The 19,278-nt window shown below is 37.2% G+C and overlaps 1 protein-coding gene across 6 annotated transcripts in view; it reads right to left on the bottom strand.

The window, feature by feature from the left end:
• RYR2 (ryanodine receptor 2) overlaps positions 1-19,278 on the bottom strand; it is a 784,705-nt gene that overhangs the window by 57,887 nt on the left and 707,540 nt on the right. For all 6 annotated transcript variants that reach the window (XM_064383634.1, XM_064383629.1, XM_064383631.1 and 3 more), the window contains 5 exons: positions 11,778-11,858; positions 10,763-10,851; positions 9,239-9,367; positions 4,102-4,206; positions 1,295-1,376 (listed from right to left, as the gene is read on the bottom strand). In XM_064383634.1, coding sequence (XP_064239704.1) covers positions 1,295-1,376; positions 4,102-4,206; positions 9,239-9,367; positions 10,763-10,851; positions 11,778-11,858 — 486 coding nt within the window. The remainder of the gene's footprint in view (positions 1-1,294; positions 1,377-4,101; positions 4,207-9,238; positions 9,368-10,762; positions 10,852-11,777; positions 11,859-19,278) is intronic.

Raw genomic sequence — 19,278 nt, 5'->3', positions numbered from 1 at the left:
ACGGATCCTGGGGTTAGAGGGTAAGAAGTGGCTACTTTTGCTCAGCCCTTTAGAGTTGCTGCCAACTAAGTGCTTTCAGCAAATGCTGCCATTTCAAAGTCCTAGCATGAGGCATGACAACCGCCTCAGTTAATTAAAGTGGAGTTATGCCATGTATGGCAGACTCAGAAAATAGGAAGGAATTAAGAAAAAGTGATAGGTGCCAGGCGCAGTGGCTCACGCCTATAATCCCAGCACATTGGGAGGTTGAGGTGGGCAAGGTCAGGAGTTCGAGACCAGCTTGATGAACATGGTGAAAGCCTATCTATTAAAAATACAAAAATACAAAAATTAGCTGCGTGTGGTGGTGCACAACTGGAATCCCAGCCACTCAGGAGGCTGAGGCAGGAGAATCACTTGAACCCCAGGAGGTGGAGGCTTCAGTGAGCCGAGATGGTGCCATTGCATGCCAGCCTGGGTGACAGAGCAAGACTCTGTCTCAGAAAAAAAAAAAAGAAAGTGGTAGGCACCATACTACATAATACCAAACATTTCTTAGTTGGTTTGGTTGTATTTATAGGATTTAACTGAATTCTCACATCGATCTATCATTTCTATTTTGCAGAGGAGGAAACTGAAAAATGCAGATGTAGCTTGTCCAAGGGTCACAGCGCCCAGAGGTAAGGAAGCCAAGATTTAAACTCTGGTGGTGGATTTGCAGCCCAAGCTCTTAACTGCTACATTTCCTGCCTGATACAGGAAAAAAAAAAATGCAATAACAAAATAAGCTGTCAAGAAAAAAAAAAAGAAAAATAAAACTGAGAGGTTGTGGTGGGGAGAACGAGACTACCACTGCCAGCTGCCTTGGGGGACTGAGGCTGTCCCAGAAGTGTCAGGGTTTTAAGAACACAAAGGAGTCACTCTGTCGTCTTTTCAAAGCAGCAGCTTACACAGCTGGAGTTTATCCGAATGTCTGAAATCCCCAGCGATTATGGACAAACACACTAACAAATAAAACAGTCTTTATAGACTGTCTGGAGAGCTTACTTCTTAGGATATCACTATGAAATGAAAAATATTGTTATACTACTATTTTCCTTTTGTAGATGTGTAAACTGAGATATACAGGATTTCCCTTTTTAAAAAAACAAAAACTAATGTGAGAAAAAGAATAAGCCTGCAATAAATCCAAGGCCTCTGTTACATCTTAATAGTCTTATTTTCTTTTATGCTACATTCTGATTCCATAAGCAAGCACATACTGATCCTTTCAATAAAATAATAAAGGGAATTGAAAAATAGAAATCAAAACTACCTTCTAACATGGACAGCAACATGACCACCATATCCTTCTGCAGATCCATTAGTTCTTTTAATAGCTCAATTTGACTGGAATCCTGAAAATATTAACATTGCATTTGAGATAATACAAGAAAACTATGCAGCAAGAACATACTCTCACAAAAAGGATACTGCTCTGGCAATAAATAGTAAGCACTTAAAGCATTATAGAACCAAAGGAAGGCCAAATATTAAAATTATACTTCACAATTAAAAAGTGTTACTTATTTCAACTCATGTTCTTTAAAGTATATTTGTAGGCCGGGCGCAGTGGCTCACACCTGTAATCTCAGCACTTTGGGAGGCCGAGGTGCACAGATCACCTGAGCTCAGGAGTTTGAGACCAGCTTGGGCAACACGGCGAAACCCTGTCTCTACTAAAAATACAAAAAATTAGCTGGGCGTTGTGGTACACGCTGAGTAGTCTCAGCTACTCAGGAGGCTGAGGCACGAGAATTACTTGAGCTTGGGAGGCGGAGGTTGCAGTGAGCAGAGATCACGGCACTGTACTGCAGCCTGGGAAACAGAGTGAGACTGTGTCTCAGGAAAAAAAAAAAGTATTTGTATGGATAATGAACATATCTAGCAATAATATGAAAAAACCATCGCAATGGTGTATTCTCCAATACAAGACAGAAGAGCTTCTGCACATTTGACATCTATCTACCTTTTATTTGTAAAGCCTGCATTTTTTTCTTCTATCTAACTTTTTCTAGGTGCTATTATGTATAAATCAACTTTACAGAGAAAAGTAAAGGCATATGAGCACCATAGAAGATAAACTTATAAATTTATTTGTTAGATAAACAAATCTAACCAAAAACCTACACAGGCATTACCTATACTAATATTGTACAATGTGTCTTATATACCAATTTGATTAAGCTTTCCAATATTACTCTGGTTAGAATTTTGTTTTTGCTTTTGATTTTTTTGCCATAAAGAAACATTCTTGTTGAAAGACATATTGTGTGTAAACATCACTAGGCTTAGCTACAGTCCCTAGAAATATGGTCATACCTACATGTGCATAACTTCGTATCTCATTCATATTTAAACTATCCTTTAAAAGATTTTATAAGGCATTTTATTTGGATTTTGCTACATATGAAGCTAAATTCCTACAGTGTTGGGAGGATGAGATGTTTTCTTTCTAAACAGCTGTTACAGAAAGTCTGTAAACCATGAACAATTGCCAGGTAGCACCAGACGTTAGTACCCTGATGGAAAACATCAGGATGAGAACTCTTGTGAGTGTCTACATGTTTCCTTTATTTACCAAATTTCCCTAGTGATTATATGAAAGACCGGAATTTCCCGGTTTGGCTAAAGTCACCGATAACTCCATACTGACGTTCTTTCCTTGACCAAACTCTTGCCAGGTGCCCCTGAGCCCTCTTCTCGGCTAGGCCTCAACCTGGGACTATAAAGACTTGAACAAACACTACTATAGTTTTTAACTTTTCAAGGCTGCGTCCCTAGGATGAGCTCAGCCCCAGACTAAAGTACCTGCCTAGGAAAAACTGCAGGCTGATAAAAAAAAAATTGACCATTCCAGACAATATCTAAGGATAAGGACTCTGTCTCAGTCTCCAGAAAAGGACAGAATCCTGACTGTGATAACTGCCAGTTAGCTGCATAGCTGGTCTAATCACATTTCCAGCAGTGAATCTTCCGTACCTTCACTCCCCTCACTCTACTGAGCCCCGTCTCGTCCACTCTCTAATCTTCATTCTCACATTAACACTCCCAGTCACCTCCGCACAAATCAAATCGGGTTCAGTTCATGATGAACTCTTTTTCCTTGTGGCCATAGCACTACTGATTAAAATCTGTCCTTAATAGTTTAACTAGTATCCAGCCTTGTTGTTCTTCGACATCAAGATGTATTCTTCCCACTTTTACTGGTATCCAGCCTTACTGAGCTTTGACAATACATCCTGCATATTGTTATATGCAGGCTGGAGGGGCATGTTCTTCACTTTACTGCAGAGGAAACAAGGCCTCAGGGAAGAGAGACCTGGCCCACACTTGGGGAACAAGTCATGACAGCTCGGGAAGTAGAATGGCAGCATTCTGTCTTTTCATCTGTCATTCTTTCTTCCACCTGACCACCCGGCAAATACCCACATTCTGAAGGTCTCAGGTTATACCATCAAAATTCACTGCATCAAAGAGACACGTTCCCAAGAACTTTTCTATTTGCATATCTTTCTGTTTCAAATGAAACAGATACAGCAGTGAGAAAACAAGCTGACAGTTTTCAATAGGTACTCTCAAGTCAACATTAAAACATGGTAGAAAACCTGTTTATTCTTTATTTGCTTATCCATATAATAGCAATTATTTTCTCTTTGTCACAAAGTTAAATACACTGGTTATGGATAAACATCACCCTACTGAGAACATCTGCTTGTTTATGACCCTGTGAAAAAACTGTCTCCCTTGTAACAGATTATAAATCCTATTTTAATTATCTATAAGGGGAAGGAAAATTCCGGTGAGCAATGGTTAGAAAGATGAAGTTTGTGAAATGTACAATGTTTGGGGACTCCATTACATTCAATTTCTTAATATCCACTGTCTCAAATTTGAATAATGAATCCTATCTATTCTCAGGTTATATGACATTCTATATTTAAAAAATACTTCAATGTAGAGCAAAAGAGGCATGATAAAATGATCTTAAAAAGATAATGTTCCAACATCAAAAGGAATGTTTACTTTGCTGATTACAGTCTTCGGTTTGTCATGTGGGAGAAAGGAAGGTAGTTACTTTACCTGCGACAGCTTCATCTGCATATGGGCAAACACATGAAGAAAGCCGACCACAGCATCCCACAGCCTGCTGTGTGCCAGACTCTGTTGATTCCCAGTGCAAGGACCCTGGAGCATAAACAGACAAACGGCAGTCATTCCTCATAATTGATTCCCCGAAACAAACTTTACAATAATGGGAAAAGTCGACTTAGGGCTGACATACCTCACTACTAGCACGTTATCGAAAAAGATAGGAACTCAAAGTGAAAGAAAGAGATACAGTGATGATAATGGTACCCTTAAGAGATGAATACTTTCCTCTTTGAAATGTTTAATATAGTCCAAAAAACATTTCTCAAGGATTTTTATATTCTGTGAATCTTCTTTTTTTTTTTTTTTTTGGTCTGGCTTTGGTCTCCTTTATTTAGAGGGAAAAAATAAGGTCTGGTTGTTTTGGCTATTAAGTAAATCAGTAGTTACCATTTTGTATTGAAAAGAATCTGAGAATATGCTTAAGATGAGAGGTGACTACCTCTTATTCCTAAATAGTAACCTGGACAAAGCATTCATATATAGAAAAGAAAAATCCTCTTCAACGTGTTCTTAATATCGAACTGTTATACAAGTGGCACAACCATTGAGGTGTTTTTAAAGAGTAATCCTTGACTATTAATTTCATGAATCCAGAATCCAAGACAATTGGCAGCTGATAAAATACTGAATTGGGAGGTCATTAGGCTGAGATGGCTCCAGTGTCGAGTTCCTCCCTAAGAAAACCAAATCCCAGCTCAATGTAAATTTAAGCTTAACCAATCATAATCCACCAGTTAACTTCCATCTAGAGAGTTCACCAGTCAGAAACTGCCAACTCATCTCTAGCTAGGGACTTTCCACTTTTACCAATCAAATCTCTTTTTCTGTCTAGCTTCCAGGAGCACCTTATAAAAGCGCCCCCACCCTTGGTGAAGTGCTGAACCATTAGTGTTCTGGTGTTGCTCAATTCATAAATAGTTGAATACTCAGATAAATTTAAGATGTTATTATGCCTAAGTTTATCTTTTAACAAACTTAACTTTGTTCTCTTAGCTAACACTTCGGAAGTATCAATACTAGAAAGAATCTGCTGTAGCAGGCAGACTATTTTCATGGAGCCAATTTCTGTTTTCACTTTCCAATAAAAAAGATGCTACCATCATTCAGTTTTGTAAACCCACCTACATCCATCATGAAAATAAATAACAGGGATTTTACTTAGAAAGGAAAAAAGTACATAAAATACTGTTCTTAACTTCAAAATCATTCATTCCTTTAGGCAAATAACTCATAAGAACTTTAAATTGCAGACCACATAGATCCATAAAAACATTTCGGATCTTACACTAGAAAACAAGTGATTGGAAGAGATGGCAAGATCCATTATGTTCAACTCAAACTTTTTCCTGTCTCAGCATCTTTGAGATCACAGTGAGATACTGACCATGTATTCTCATATGACTATGAGAATGACACGTACCCACATATGACAAAAGCAGTAGACTCACTACCTGCAAAAGGGGTGACTTAAAATAGATCTTTCCGCTTTAAGGATATAAAGGGGTTGAAGTTGAAAAGGGGGAGACATTGGAGGGGGTTCTCTATGTGCTGAGCATCTCCATTTTGTGACTTCTGCATCCCCTTACACCAAGTGAGAGAAGAGGCTTCAGGAGAACCCTCATGTGGGTGCAGTTTCTGTCTTCTGAAGTTGGGTAGCATAAGGTCTGGTATTGGAAAGTGTGATAGACAGCATGTGACAAAAGGGACTTGTGTTCCTTATATGGACTATTCAGGAAGGGGCCGTTCTGCCCCATCTGAAATCAGTCTGAAATGGTAACATAATGCCAAGGTGGATGGGAGCCACCAGATGCAAAAGTTCTGATTGAATAGCTTTAAACTGGATGGGAAAAGAGTCATTTCTATGGCACTGGAGGACAGGGCCAGGCTCCCATGTTAGAGAAAAAAAACAACACACCACACCAGAGGGCTGGCTCCATGGTGCAATTTGGGATTACATGTGCCCCGGGGGAGACCTTTCCTTCCTTATGCCTCTTCTCTCCCACAGCTCCCATCCAGAGGAAGCCTGGGGTTAACCAGGAGGGGAGAGGGAAAGAGAAAGAGAAAGAGAAGAACCCTAAGGAGAGAGAGTAAAAAGCCCAGATTGGACTCCTTCCAGATTGGACAACATCCAGATGGGACTTACTGCCTACACTCTCACTCCAGGGTTTCCAGCTGAAAATCAGGCCCAAGGATGAGGGGAAGTTTTACTGAAATGAGACTATTCTTGTGACAAAGTGACATAATTTTATTTATCTGAAAATGGCACAGGATTCCTTCTAGTGGTAAAGAAATGGTTGACAGAGAAAGTCTGAAGGGACAGTGGGGAGAAAGAGTCAGATTATGCTAATCTATAGGTTATTAAATCCAGTTCTTTCAATGTACCAGATATAGTAGTTTACAGTTTCCTTCATCTCTGGTTGTAATTAGTCCCATCTGGCTATTACAGTTCTGGTTTGAAAGCAGTAGATCTTTAGGATTTTCCTGTGGTTGATGTTCAGTGTCAGCTTGGTGTTCCATGGTATATAAATTAGGGAGGATGAAAAGTACCAGAGGCCATTAGGGGAACACTGGAAAGCTATTTTTAGGAAAATAAACTTGATTTTCCTTCAAGTCAGAAATAATTTTCTTTCTGTGATAAAGTTCAAATCAAAAGTTAAAGTATTACAAGAGGTGATGCTCTCCTGCGACCCCTAGGTGACCAAAAGTTGTTTGATGAACCCTCATGTGCAGAGTTGCGCCCAAAGCCAAAGTACCCACTTTTTCTTCTAAACCTGAAACACACAGAATGTCCTTTCCAGGACTTGCTCAGCCATAGGTCATCAGCATCTGGGAGCTGTAAACTCATCTTCAGGGCAATCTGCCTATCCTGGTGCCTTGCATATTTTTTCTCATGATGTATGTGTCTGCAACATGGAAAACCTTTGCTAACTACCAGAAGGACCTGGGCCAAGGACAGATCAAGCTCTCTCTTTTCTCAACAACTACCTCAGGTCTTGCTCTAGGAACCCTGACAATATAATGTCCTTTTCCTCAAACAATTCTCCCCCTCTTATTAAACTGGGATAACAGTCTCCTAGGTGTAATTCCATTTGTTTCAATGGTGTTGGATCTCCCCCATATATAACTTTCTATAGTTAGCAAAAGTTTGAATAATAAAGCAATATGCAATGCTCTAATCTCAAAGGCAGTCCAAAATAAGCACAAAGCTAACGATAAGCTTATCTCCACAGTATCAATATTTATCAGTAGATATGCCACTAAGTCAAACGTCTCTAAAATATATTTCACTAAATGCAATGTGGTAACTTGGATCTTTTCCCAGAATTTTAAAAAACAAAGAACATGAATGGAAAAACTGGTAAAATCCATAAAGCCTATAATTTAGTTAACAGGATGTGCCAATGTTAATTTCTTAGTTTTGACAAATGTGCCATGGGTATATAAAATGTCAGCATTAGGGAAAGCTGGGTGAATCATACACAGAAACCCTCTGTACTATCTTTGCAACTTTTCTGAATACCTAAAATTTTTCCAAAATACATATTTCAGAAATGATTGTTATTTTTAAATGTCATCGAAAAGAGAAGAGGAGTTAAAATGAACCAAGCAAGATAAGCCATGTGGCTTTATCCAATATCCTTTGAATATTCACATAGAAACCTGTTCTATAACAACACCTAATAAAGAGTTTTGCACATAATGCTCAATGGATGCTTCTAGCTTTCGATAAATTCAGGAATCTCAATTGTTTTAGGAACCGAGAAATTCCCACTGTTAGCTGAAATGGCACTTATGTTTCATTTGGAATATATTATAGAAATCATCCTGATTCCCATTTCTCCAAAATCCAGTGGCTTGCTAATGCCATCAGTCAATCCTGTTATTTATTGAGGACATGACACATGAATGTTGTTGTACCGGCATCATGCTAGGCATGAATGAGAATACTAAGGCAATAATGAAAGCCAGGAGAGGTGAGGAAATGGGACTGTGAGTAGACCCAAACTGACTGAAGCTTTCAGTTTTATTTGATTTTAAAGGAAATTTTATTAGAATTATCAAGCATGACTTTTCCATTTTGAAATGCTGAAATAAGGTTCCTCTTCCCCACCAAGGCAAAAAGCAGTACAAAAAGTGCCTCCGAGGGACTGAATGCAGAGGAGAGTGAGCCTAGACGAGGTTTTCCTACCTCCAGAGCACTCATTTAGCTTTACTTGGCCATGAGTCAGTCATTTACTGAAACAGCTGTCACTCTTAGGCTCCAGGGATACCATTTAGTTTTAACTTAACCCTTCTTCTCCCCACAAGCTTATGTTTAGTCTCACAAAGCCAATTATAAATTTCTCCCTTCTCCTGTTTTATCCTTAGCATTTCAAGCATACAACCTGAGAAAATAGGCACATACATCATGAGAAAAAGAACACGAGGCACCAGGCTAGGGACATGTCAAACACAGCGAGTGATTCAGAGTAACACTGCCCACTGAGACAAGACAGAAAGGAAAGACGACTGGTCATCAGCAAAATTTTGCTATTGGAAAAAAAACCCAAACTTTTATAAAATTTTTTTTTAAATCTGAAGTTAAGTCTAGAAGTTTGGTCCAAGGAGAACATACATCAATGTAAAAAAGAAAAGAATATTCTGTATGGTATTTGAAATTGTATCTATAATATACATATGTGATGTTTTCAAACACTCTTCTCTTTAAGCTTCTATGAAACTTCTTCCCAGTTTTAGTGGAATACTATAAAGAATGGTTTAATGTGCCTGCTCGCACTTCCTTCCTTAATATCTACTAAGTGCTTAATAAATATATCAGGCCCTGGAGATACAGTAGCGCTGATGTCACACTCCATGCCTCTGAGGAGTTAATCATACGCCAACCTCCCAAATGGTGAAGCAGTTTCATTCCACATAAATTCACATCTCAACCTAATATTTTAATTATAGCGATTTGCAAAGAAACTCTGAAGGGGTCAATAGGAGATCTGGAAATTATTCTAGACATATTGCACTTTTCTATGGAATTCAATGCTACAGATAGCGGCCATGTTTAAATGTTTACCTGAATGTACTCTGTAAGGGTGTTAAAGACTTGTTTTGCCACTTGAATAGCTTTAGAGAAATTCCGTTGTCCTTGTTCATCAATAACATCTTTCCCAGAGTAATACCAATAAAAATCACTAATAGATTCCTGGAAAATAGGGATGATATTATTTATTATTAAGTCACATTCTAAAGTTAACATTGACTAACCAGTCTTGGACTCTATACCTGAGAAGTATTTTAAATAATACATACGGTAGCAAACAAAAATATCTGTGAAGTAAATGTCATTCTTCAATGATTTTCCTGAACATATAATATGGCTACTTCCTTCTAAGATATTACTAACAACTGAAGAGAAGACAAGAAGCAGAAAACTTAGCTTTAAACATTACCATCTGATGACCTTGAACTTCATAACTATAAGGATTCATTAAAACTAGAGCATATTTATCCATGAGCAAAGTTAGATGTTCATTATGTGAGCACAGAAAACAGACAAATCATGGAACAATATTTTTTGCAGTACCCCCATCTGGTCTCCTTTTTCTCCAAGGAAGCCAGTCGCTGACATCCATGGCTTCTGTACCTATCCCTGAGGAAACTGGCTGGATTCCTTATAAATACTAACAATTGTAAACAAGTATCTCAATAAGATCAATCTTTATAAACCAGATGTTTCCAACAATAATGTACATTTTAAAGAAATTTTGGGTGGATAAGTAAATAATCCAATTTAGTTCAGCCTGTGAACTACATTTGGGTTTGCAGGCAATTTTTAAAATTACAAATGTGTTTTCAGCAACACTTCCTGGTGTATGGACTTCAAAATGGACCTTCCCCCACCACATTAAGCTTTCAGTTAGAAAAAACAAAACAAAACGTGATTTTATACACTCTAAAGAAAAAGCTGAAAGTCTGCATTTATAGTTTTTAAAATACTATGCCTGGTTTGGCTTATAAATAAAATGAGAGGAAAAAATAAGATGTACAGGGCTTTCATTATTTAAGAGGCCTGTATCTTCAATTCGGTTTGATTAAGGTTATCAAATATGATTACAATATCAGAGATCTTTAGGCAATGAGGTGTGAAAATTAATGAAATATTAGGACAACTGAAAAGAACTGACCTTAGACTATCAAATTTAAGTGTACGGTAGTATTTGGAAAGCCTTTCCTTCCTATTCCTATGAATATTCCAAATATTATCCCCCAATTTCTCTATCAACTGTAGAAGAAGGAGCAGAGGATAAAAGGGCTTTATAAAATGAAAATGACTTTAAAATACCACCGAGCTAAAAAAAAAAAATCAGAGGGGAAAATATCTCCACTTACAGAAATAAAATAATGAGCAAAAGAGGTCAGATCAGAAGCAGAGATAACAGAGGCAGTTTTGCTCTAAGAATTGCAGAAAGATTATGGTGACAGATAAACTATCTCAAAATATCCTGTCTAGTTATAAACCCAAACACATTAAAATTCTGCCGTATTCTTTCAACATACCAACCCTTTTAATTTGTTACTAATATGCAAAGCGACATACCTGAACTCGAAGTAGATAGTCTACAGTGGAGATAATTATGTTGACAGTTGTATTATTGCCAGTCTGAGTTCTCAGATAATTCTGAAAATCTATGCAAGATCAAAAAATGTTATCAATGCTTGCTCAGAAGTTCAAGTTGAGTTATTCTAAGAACTCCAAAAGCAAATGATGTCTTCTACAGCAAAATCATTGTGGGTAAGTGTAGTGTTTTTCTCTGATAGCTTTAATATGAAAATAATGTATATTTTCCATAAAAAGTGATCCACCCCAAAAGCATATCTGGGTGCTCCACAGATGATCAATATGCAATTTTTGTTTCAGATGTTGCTAATACCAGTTTCCTTATTCCTACTTCTAAAGCTCTGAGCAAGTGAATGACTAAAAAAGGTTGCCATTCTTGAGGACATAAGGAGGAAATTATTCATTAATCATTTGTTCCTCAGTACTGTGCAGAGTGCTGCGGTCAGCAAAAATAAAATTAAGATTTTTTTTTTTTTTGAGAGACAGGATCTTGATGTGTTGCCTAAGCTGGAATGCAGTGGTGCAATCACAGCTCAGCCTCAAATTCCTGGCCTCAAGCAATCCTCCTGCCCCAGCCTCCCAAGTAGATGGGACTACAAGCATGCGCCACCACGTCTGGATGATATTTTAGATTTTTTGTAGAGAAGGGGGTCTCGCTATGTTTCCTAGGCTGATTTTGGACTCCTGGGTTCCAGCAATCCTCCCACCTCAGCCTCCCAAAGTGTTGGGATTGCATGTGAGCCACCGTGACCAGCCTCGTGTGTCTTCTGTAACATCAAAACAATCAATGAGACTAAAGTGAAACAACTATCCGAGGACTGTGAAAGCAGGGAAGCAATATATAAAACATCTCAGTGCCCAGTGCAGAGTCACGCTCTAGAACGATTTGTTGTCTCTAGAATGATGCATAATTGGAACCAACAGGCTCCTGTTATTACTGGCTTGAAAACAATATTTATTCCTTAGTACCATAGAAATCTGGGGACTCACAAACCTGAGTTGTGTCCCTCACAGAGTAGTTGCAGAAATCGGAAGAGGTCACAGGTGAACTCGTCATCCTGCAGAACCTTTTCTCCTGTGGGAAGTGGAGAGGGATCAAACATTACCACCTACCCCAGCCTCGCCCTCCCTTTCTGTCCCCACCTCCATCCAACTTGCATGTTGATCTAGCATTGTTCTAAACCAAAAACAGTCACAAGTCATAGCCACTTTTCTATCTGAAGCTCAGAAGATCATGCGCTTGGCAGATAGAGGTACTTTTTCTTTGTAAGAAAAGAACATTTGAATTTTAAAACTCAGACTTCTCTGTTAAAAGTAGCAGCATGGGTTTGGCAACATTTTACAAACGACCTAAAGGCTTAAACTTTGCTTTTTTCTTTATGTTCTTGTATTTGGCAAGGTGTGCATAGAAGGGATCTCTGTATCTCTCACATGGGTTAAATTTGCTTTGTACCGGATTATGACCAAAAGATTCAATGGAAAGCATTCAGTGTATCCAAAAAAGCAGGGTCAAGAGTTTGTTTTATTAAAGGATAATTCATAGATTTCTGTGAAAGCTGTAAATCACCAGAAAATGTTGATTAACTTGTTTTAATTAGCTTTGTTATCAGCTTGTTTACTGAATAAAAAAAGGAAAGATTTCTGAAATCTAAAATAGAAATGTGACTGGTTTGAGCATTATTTCCAAAGGAGGAGGAAATGGGAAACCTTAATTCTAAATATCAAGTCAAAAGGAAGACTTTGGTGGTTCCTGTTGTGAGAGCTAAAACTAACAAAGAAAGGTGAAAAGAAAGGCATCTCCTAGTTATAGAAGTTTCTCTGCACCATCCAACGCTAACAAATATTTTTGGGGCAAGGAGAAAACCTCAGGAAAGGGCTCAGTTTACTTATATTTCAATTTCAATGTATTTCGATCACAAGTTACTTTGAAAGCAAAAACACAAGGAAAGAAACAAACACAGAACAGTACACACAAATGAAGCTGATTTTCAAGACAGAAAGTATCCGTGGGGGCGGTGGGGGGAAACGGTTCCACAATACGAGCACCTGCTCCCAAATATAAATTTGTTTAGAAAGTAAAATGACAAAAAAGATAGCCAGTGAATGAATGGACTTACGTATTTAAAAAAAAACAAGAACTTTTTACAGAATGGAAATACTTTGGGCTGAGAAAGAAAACTATGCAATGATCGTATGTTTACTTTAAGTGAAATTATGAAGGATTACAGCGACAGAGAGCTGATGGACTTACCAGTCCGCAGTCTGTGACTTTCAAAGTGAGAGGCTTCATATAATGGTAGGGTTAGGAAGCAAAACCATTTTGAAAACTAATATAAACATTAAAAAAAGTACATAAAACACCGCACTCACTTCCCTGTTAGCCCACAAGATATGAAATTTGGTGACCAGGCTAAAATCACCAAGTATGCAAATCAGACGTTGTGGCAAGTTTAAGTGTTTTAGACACATTGTTTTGTTGAATCTCCCATAGATGGCTGATAAGTCCATTCCTCAGTGTTTAAATTCACAACAGGATAGGCAACAAAAGGGAGAACGTTTTCGGCAAATAAAGGAACTAAACTCTTCATTGGTGATACTTAGTACCATTTTCATGAGCCATTTTAATCAGAAGAGTCTTTCAAGTGATATTTAAATCAAAATATTACGACTTCATTACATAGACTTGATTCTTTCCCTGTGAGCCCATCTACAATTTTTTTTCAAAAAACCAATCAATTCAATAAACCATGTACACACTTTAAGTGTTCATATATTCAATGTGGAAGAAGTATCCTTACTAAAAAGCATTCAGAAAAACACTGAAATAAATATAAATCTACTTGTGCACCTAAAAATGCTCTGCACAACACATCATGATTTATAACATAAGATTTTATTTATTGTTGACACGCACAGTATTTTCTTCACTGTATACCCAAACATGTACAAGTAACTTCACTTATATAAGGACACACTGCAGATGGCAGAACGATGGGAAGAAGGAAGCGGTGAAGGAGGGGATGAGTCAGGCCTTCGTTTACCATCATGTGATTCCAGATATAAGCTGGGATGCTACTGCTTAATGAAGATATTCCTATCTGATTAAAATGCTGCCATTGCCCATGCTGCAAATAAATGGGAGTAACAGAGATGGATGATGGCTTTATGTCTGCAGAAGGTACAGGATCGACAGTCTATTTTGTGATGTATGCAAAAGAAATTCCATTGCAAGATGGAAACTAAGATCAGTAACAAATAACGGGATGGAGTAACATGTAGTTGAAAGTGCTCCTACGTTGGTAAATTGCTCCTACGTTGGCAAATTGCTCCTACATTGGCAAATTGCTCCTATGTTGGTAAATTGCTCCTACGTTGGTAAATTTCGATTTGTAATTGCTGCCTGAGGGCTCAAGGTAAATATTGTGAAGGGCATCCCTTTGGTTTCATTTTTATAAAAGGCTTAAGATTTCTAATACTATAATAAAGGGAGAAGTATTTCAGTATTGCTGTCACTGCTGAGTTCATTCTCTGCACCTTTGTTTTCTCTTGTATAAAATAAAGGTAACGTGTGCGCTGTCTATGTCCCTGGCTCTTCATAATCTGTGGTAATTTTTTGCATATTGTTGAAAGGTTAATATATTAGGTGCAGTGGCAATAACACTAAAAAAATATGAAAACATCCTTCCAAGCTGCTGAATATAGCTATTTGAATGTATTGTGTTTATATCTCCTGAATGGCATCTTTATGGATTAAAATGTTCTCAAAGTTACCATTTTTTTCCTAGAAATAATCTAGGTAGATTTTGTTTAATCAAACTAGTGTAAAACAGTAAGTCCTATTTTAAACATCTAAAAAGTTAACACATTTTTAAACACCACTGTTCTACCTACAATTAGTTAAACAGATTCCAAAAGACTAACATTCTCATTATACGGTCCTGTTATGTCGATATCTGCAATAATGCAAAGGTAAAGGGTGAGTCATGAAGCATTAATTAGACTGGCCACATTAAAGGATTCCCCTATAATCTACATAGTTTACTCAAAAGCACCCTACTGCTGTAAAGGAAATTATGCTGATCGCTGATCTTGAGATGACTTAAAGATTGATTCTGCCAAATTAAATCTGAAGAATTAATGCTAACAATATTTTGACATAGTGAAATGTCAGGTATTTTATTCCATGTGGGTGGTTTTAATATTGCTACTTAAGTGGCCTAAATATGACTGCTTCAATTGTATCCCAATTCAATTAAAAAGTAAACTTATAAGGTTACAGTTAATATTTAGTTAGTGACTACAATGTGCTAGGCATTGTGCTAGCTATATTATCTCATCATTTCAATTCAAGTTTATTATAATCCTGTAAACTAGCTAAATGTAATGCCATTCTGCAGTTCAGTGAACAACCGAGAAATTAAATAGCCAATGTCATCCAGCTATCGACTGGTAAAGTGTATGATTCCAGTAAACTTCAGTAAACATTCACTAAGTGTCTCTTCTATGGCAGGCATCTTGTGAGGCGAACGTAATCTTGAACCTAAAGAAGTTCACAGTCTAATGGAAGACATAGGAAATAAACAGATAATTTCAGTATTCTATGGCCTTTCTGAATTCAGTGTGCCACAGTTTCTAAATATTGTAAAGTTAGCCTCAGTAACTAATAAAATCTTTGACTAATTATCATTACACATACTATGTGTTATTTAATTGTGAACTCGTACTTGTTTTTGTCATTTTAGAATCAAAGGAAAACAATTTCTAGATATGTGACTTTAGTCAGTTCACTGCTGTGAGCCTTCATTTCATCACGTTGATGTGGAGATTAACAGACTCCTCAACTCCTTGTTTCATAGGACTGTTGGGAGAATTAAATTGGCTCAAACAATTAAAAGTGCTTTGAAGTCTACAAAGCACAAAAGAAATAAACGTCAAGTTTCAATGCTGTCAAGTCTTAGGTCAAATGACCCAAATTTCTAAGATACAGAATTTAAGTAGGTTGTGAATATGACCGTTATTTGATCTATAAATTCTACTGAGTGCATTTATTAAAATTTAATTAACAATCTGACAGCAGCGTATACAATGCATTCCTATTTCTGATGCCAAGTCAACAAAAATGACCACTAGGTGAAATAAATTAGGTTTGTCCTAAGGATAACAGAATTAAAGTACATTCTGTCAACTTAAAGTAGCTGGAGAGGAAAAAAAAATCCCTTTGCTTTCAAATGTGATTTGCATATTGTTTCTATCTTAGACAGAGCCTAAGCCTCTCAGCTGTCAAACTCATTGAAATTCTTACTGTTTTTCACCCATTGCATTCATCCACATCCTTACTGATCTCCCTGCCTTGAGACTCTGATATCTATCTTACACAATGTTGCCTATGAGTAATTTTTCAAAAGCACCAATCCAATTATCATACTCCCCTGGTAAAGAGATGGATTTCTTTAAAACTGCTTGAAAAGTCTACTCTGAAGAATTCCCTATAATCTATCATTAGGCATAACTCAGAGCTGTCCCACTGCCATGAAGGAAATAATGCTGGTCACTATCTTTGGAGGAGTCGATTTCTATTTAGTAGCAAAACAGAAATGAGAAATCTACACTTTATTGTTAGTGTAGTCTACCAGAAGCATTATTTGAGCAATAAATGTTAGGAACTCACTTCTAGGTGGATCATTTAACACTGCACATAGTAGCACTCAAGTGGTATTTATTTAATGGCTCTTTATAGCCTCATAAAAAAAGTGCAAATTCCTTGGCAGGGCAGAGAAGGTCCTTCGTGGCCTCCCACATACTATCTTTCCATCTTCTAGTCTTATCATTTTCCTTTACAACAGGTTAGTCACCATTCTTTGCCATGTTTGGTACCTTAAACTTTACATATGCTGTTCCCTTACATGGAATGTCTTTGCCTTCCTTATCCACCAGCTTGACTCCTAATTCAGACTACATGTTACTTCTGTGATGTTCCTGCAGCCCCACATCCCAGCAGCTAAGTACTTCCACCTAAATTCCTTTATATGCATAAAGCATTGTTCTTAAGTTATTTGCTGGCAAGTCTGTCTATACAATACCGAGCTCCGGAATCGTTTCCAATGCCTGGGACACCATCTAGCACATAATAGTCACTCTAAATGAGTGCTTCAAAGTTTAAAACTGTGCAAAGTTAAAAACTGCAAAAAAAGTTTAAAAACTGTGCAAAGATGTTACAAAAATGTATTTGTGCCAACATCACAGGTTTTCCTTAAAGAGACAATTTACTCACAGGAATGGTAGAATAAGGTATGCAGAATACTAAACTACACTTGTGAAAATATTTGGAAAATACTGAGAGAAAGATAGCCCATAAGGAATTAAGCAATAAAAACAGTAACAAAAAGTTAGGATAACCAATACTTAAAGATCAATTCAATCTTTTTGCTTAATTAATTAAAATTAATTTTTGTTGCTTCGACTTCATATAAATTTGATGAGATCATTATAAATATATTAGTAAAAACCTCATTGAAATAATTATCAGAAACAGATGGAAATCCGGGGAAGGTTAATTGGTAGTTAATGTTATAGTGAGGTTTTTAAAAAATCAAAACTATTTTTAAGAAATAAGATCGACGTCAAAACTTCGTCTTGCTTTTATGAAGTCTGGGACCACCTCACAATGATCAAAAATAAAATCAGTATCCTCTGCTACATTCCAAGAAGAGTTTTGAAAGCAGGAAAATTGCACTTTCAATGTCACAATGAGTTAGTAATGGGGTTAACGGTTCTGATAAAAAAAATTAAAAATCCAAGAATGGAATGACATTTCAATAGTCATACAGGTTTTGTTTTTGAACTGTAGTAAATCATTAAAAGAAAACACATATAAAATATATAGCACAGACAACATTGAACACATTTCACACTATCTAACACATTTCCTGAAGAATCTTTAAAAAAAGAAACTGGAAGCCTCAGGCTTTTGTAGAAATAAGAGAAATTTAGTATGAAAGGGGACACAGGTCAAACTTGCATGACAATAACAGCAGTAGAAAGAAATAATTCTCCTGAAATTTTTCTACACAAACCTCAAAGAAACACACAGTTCCTCATGGTATCTCAATACCAGGTTAGAAACATTTGTAACCATGAAAAGTTCAAATGCAATTTTGAAACTTAATAATAAATGCAAAATTTGACAAGAGATTTGTGTCCTGGAAGGGAACAAAGAACAGTAAGTCGAGAGGCAGCCGGGTGTGGTGGCCCAAGCCTGTAATCCCAGCACTTTGGGAGGCTGAGGCGGAGGATCACCTGAGGTCAATAGTTCAAGACCAGCCTGGCCAAGATGGTGAAACCCCATCTCTACTAAAAATAAAAAAATTAGCTGAGTGTGGTAGCATGCCTGTAATCCCAGCTACTTGGGAGGCTGAGGCAGGAGCATCGCTTGAACCCAGTAGGTGGAGGTTGCAGTGAGCCGAGACTGAGACACTGCACTCCAGCCTGGTGACAGAGTGACTCCATCCCCAAAACAAATAAACAAACAATAAGACAAAGGGCAAAAAAATTCTACCTAAGGCAATGGTAGACATGAAGTAAGCCCCCAAAGAATGTGAAAATATGGGAGGGAAGTGACTTGGCTCGCAGGTCTGTAAATTAAACAGTGGGAGGCAGAATGCCTGCATTCAGTCTCAGCCTTGCCACTTAGCTTTGTGACCCTGGACAAGTCAAGAAACCTCTCTGTTCCTCTGTTTTCCTATCTATAAAATCAAGGTAATGGCTACCTCACTGAAGGGTTGCAGGTATCAAAAGTTCATGTATTTAAGCTTATACATTTTCTGTGGCTATATAATTTATGATCATATTATCGTCATTAGGAAGAGACGACTTAATAAAGACGTGGGCTTGGATATAGAAGATTCAGATACAGTAGATTATTTTCTCAGTGCTAAGCTTAAGTTCTCTGAGCCTCAAGTTTTGAAGCAGTGACATCACTAACAGATGTTGCTTTTTCAGCCTTTTCTATACCTTCCAAGAGGGATGATTGATTTTTCTTCTCCTGTTAATGTGTATAGGCTTTTCTTAACTTTTATAGCATTTTAAACAAAAGGGTAGTCTCAGAACAGATATATTTTAATATGCTAAAGAGTCTGTATTGGAATTCTTAATCTGGAAAATGCTATAATATTACTAGAGCTAACAGTAGCCTCTAATAGGTCTCTTGATTAAGGCAATAGCATGTATTCAGAAAGCACAATTTAACCTTGGAAGCCTTGTTGCCATACTAGGTACTATCTAAAATCTCATCCATTATTTCCATTGCACAGAATGTCTTTCAGAAACTACTTTGAATTGCGAATGGCATCTTTGTTATCATATTAGTTTGAGGGGTAAATAGTTGCTATTGTTGCTACTGCTCTTTGAATTCAGTCACAAAAATAAACATTAGTTTTGATGTTAAATGATTTTTAATCTGTCAGATTTTTCAAAGGAATAGAGAAAACCTCAGTAGG

The sequence above is a fragment of the Aotus nancymaae genome, unplaced genomic scaffold, assembly GCF_030222135.1.
Source record: "Aotus nancymaae isolate 86718 unplaced genomic scaffold, 86718_ANA_hifiasm-v0.15.2.pri h1tg000032l_0, whole genome shotgun sequence".
Lineage (NCBI taxonomy): Eukaryota > Metazoa > Chordata > Mammalia > Primates > Aotidae > Aotus > Aotus nancymaae.
Note: the sequence above shows the minus strand (reverse complement) of the source record. Positions and strands in the feature narration are given on the sequence as shown.